The sequence below is a fragment of the Rutidosis leptorrhynchoides genome, chromosome 2, assembly GCF_046630445.1.
Source record: "Rutidosis leptorrhynchoides isolate AG116_Rl617_1_P2 chromosome 2, CSIRO_AGI_Rlap_v1, whole genome shotgun sequence".
NCBI lineage: Eukaryota > Viridiplantae > Streptophyta > Magnoliopsida > Asterales > Asteraceae > Rutidosis > Rutidosis leptorrhynchoides.
In genome coordinates, this window is record NC_092334.1 from 669,736,104 (window position 1) to 669,739,178 (window position 3,075).

General features: G+C 38.0%; 1 protein-coding gene across 1 annotated transcript; it reads left to right on the top strand.

Annotated features, from left to right (window-relative positions):
- The first annotated feature begins 342 nt into the window (after positions 1–342).
- Positions 343–2,154, top strand: LOC139890252 (uncharacterized). Its single transcript, XM_071873145.1, has 2 exons — positions 343–862; positions 1,184–2,154. The coding sequence occupies exons 1-2, from the start codon at positions 343–345 to the stop codon at positions 2,152–2,154; spliced, it is 1,491 nt and encodes a 496-aa protein (XP_071729246.1).
- Positions 2,155–3,075: the final 921 nt, after the last annotated feature.

The window sequence follows — 3,075 nt, forward strand, 5'->3', positions numbered from 1 at the left end:
CTGTCTAATTGGAAGTTACTATAAAATCCTCACAAAAATCCTTTCCAACAGACTTTCAAAAGTAATCCACAAAATTATTGGCACAGAACAGACCGCCTTCCTCAAAGGTAGATACACCCTTGACAGCGTCCTAATCGCAAACGAAATAATAGACGAATAAAAAAGAAAAAACAAAAGGGTCTCATATTTAAAGTGGATTTCGAAAAGGCCTTCGACTGTATCGAGTGGGACTTCCTTTTCGACACCATGAAAAGTATGGGATTCGGCACTAAATGGATCAGCTTCATCCACGCATGCCTCTCCTCTTTCACAATCTCCGTCCTCATCAATGGCTCCCCGACCATGGAATTTACCCCTGGTAGAGGTATCCGCCAAGGTGACCCAATTTCACCTTTCCTGTTCATAATCGCGGTGGAAGGACTCAACAGTCTTGCCAAACGTGCCATAGCAAACGACCAATTCCGCGGTATTTGTGTTGGCCATGACAAGATTGTTGTATCCCATCTCCAATATGCGGATGATACAATATTCTTTGGCGAATGGAGCAGACGTAATGCAAAAAACATCTCCAAATTACTAAAATGCTTCGAAAACATATCCGGCTTAAAAGTAAACCTTAAAAAAAGTAACCTCTATGGGATGGGCGTCACAAAAAACGAGGTCGAGGAGATGGCTAAGTATATCGACTGCTCGGTGGGATCTACCCCATTTACATATCTTGGACTCCCGATTGGGACTCCCTCCAATAAAGCATCCTCATGGCAGCCGATCATTGATAAGTTTGACAAACGCCTTTCCGAATGGAAAGCAAAGTCCATATCATTTGGCGGTCGCCTCACCCTAATCAAATCCATCCTATCCAGTACCCCACTCTACTACTTCTCCCTATTTCACGCTCCCGTAAAAATAATTAATATACTTGAATCAAAAAGAAGAAAATTTTTCTGGGGTGGTTAGGAATCAGAAAACAAAATAAACTAGATTAAATGGGAACACATCCTCTTACCTTACGATAAAGGTGGGTTGAACATCGGATCTCTTTTCTGCAAAAACATATCCCTACTATGTAAATGGTGGTGGAGATTTTATATCGAAAAAAATGCATTATGGGTTAAAATAATTTCGAGCATATACGGAGATGGAGGGGGGGTTGTTACTAACGTTTATTCTAGAAATGTTGCAGGTACCACAATTTGGAATGAAATCATCAAGGCTGGAAAAATTGCTGACAACCTCGGTGCTAATTTCTCCAACTCAATAACAAAGTGCTTAGGGAATGAAAACAACACTAAATTTTGGCTTGAAAAATGGTGCGGTTCCGAAACTTTTAGCAGCCAATTCAGAAGGTTTTTCATGCTTGAATCAAATAAAAATGCTTTAGTCTCGGAACGCTTATCGTCTTCCAACTCGCATACCTCCGGAACTTGGAATTGGGTTAGAGAACCTTACGGTCGATCACTTAACGAATTGTCGGAACTAAACAACCTTCTTTCTTCCATTAACCTTTCGGAAAATCCCGACACTTGGAAATGGAACCTAGACAACTCTGAAGTGTTCACCACAAAATCCCTCTCATCAATTCTTGACAATCTCAAACTCGAAATACATGCATCATCCTTCAAAACACCAAGAAATAAACTCATTCCACAAAAAATCAACATATTCATCTGGAGGGTCATACTTGGTAGAATTCCGACTAGAGTTGAACTTGACAAGCGAAACATTGATCTCGATACTATACTTTGTCCTCTTTGCAACTCACATGTTGAAACCATAGAACATATCCTATACCAATGCACTACTTCTGAAGCAATTTGGAACCTAATCCTAGCATGGTGGAACCTACCCACAACCACGTTCTCCAGCCTTTCTGATACAACATTAACGGATCAAACATTCACCACATCGCCCCTTGGTAAATTCATCTGGCAAGCGACAAAATGGACCACTATCTACATGATATGGAAGAACCGTAACGCCAAGGTTTTTAGCAAAAAAGATTGGTGCCCCGCTACTATACTTTCCGAGATCCAAGCACAAACCTTCTCATGGATATCTAAAAGATCAAAGAAATCATCAATCGATTGGCACCAATGGCTCATCAATCCATCGTCCTATACATCTTCGAACATTCAAAGAATGGGTATAGGCTAATTCGGTTTTAAGCCCCCATCGACACATGAAGACATGACTTAGATCCCCATTATCCACTTGGTTAAATGAGTAGTAGTAGGCAACTTTGTCATCGAAATTGCGGTACTGTCTGTCCACTCCTACCCAGCTTGATCTCATTCAAGTGTCGCGGTGTTTAATGTCTCTTCGCTCATGTTTTCTGCGTGTTCCGTCTTCTCGTACTTCCACATATTTATTACATCTACATATTGTATAGATTATAAGGCTTGTAATTATCCTATTATATTAATGAAAGTTTTACTTGCTTTTCAAAAAAAAAAAATTTCATTGTCGTTTAAAAAAACGTTAATAGTTTCTAGTGTATATTGTTGGAATACTTAACATTAAATATTCCACATTCAATATTGATATAACGATTGATTTGATTCGTTAAATTGATATTTATCATATTCTTTATTAGTTTTTGTACCTATAGATACCGGGTTTTGCTAGAAGCAATAAATAGATTTTTGGTATTAAAGCCCAACTGAACAATTGAACAATTGAACTACTCTCAATATATATATATAAATAGATTTTTGGTATTAAAACGAGTACAAACTGGATAAGCAAATGTGAACCACAAAATATCATAAAACCTCATTCACCTATAAAAAACGCGGAGGGGCAGCATAGTCATTTTACAATTTATCAAATAACAAAAGAAGCAACAGATACTGTAACTTACATACTGAAGAACGTATTAGGGTTTTTAACTGATGAATCTTTTCTTCAGATTTCTTCCTCTCAAAACAAAATCAAACAACAATATGAATCTCTTCTTCAGCTCTTCTTCATCTTCTTAATCACTTCTTCATCTTCTTAATCTCTTCTTCAGCTCTTCTCTCTCACTCAAATTCAACAAACAATGGCTATTTTGATGAATCTTCAATAACAATGGCG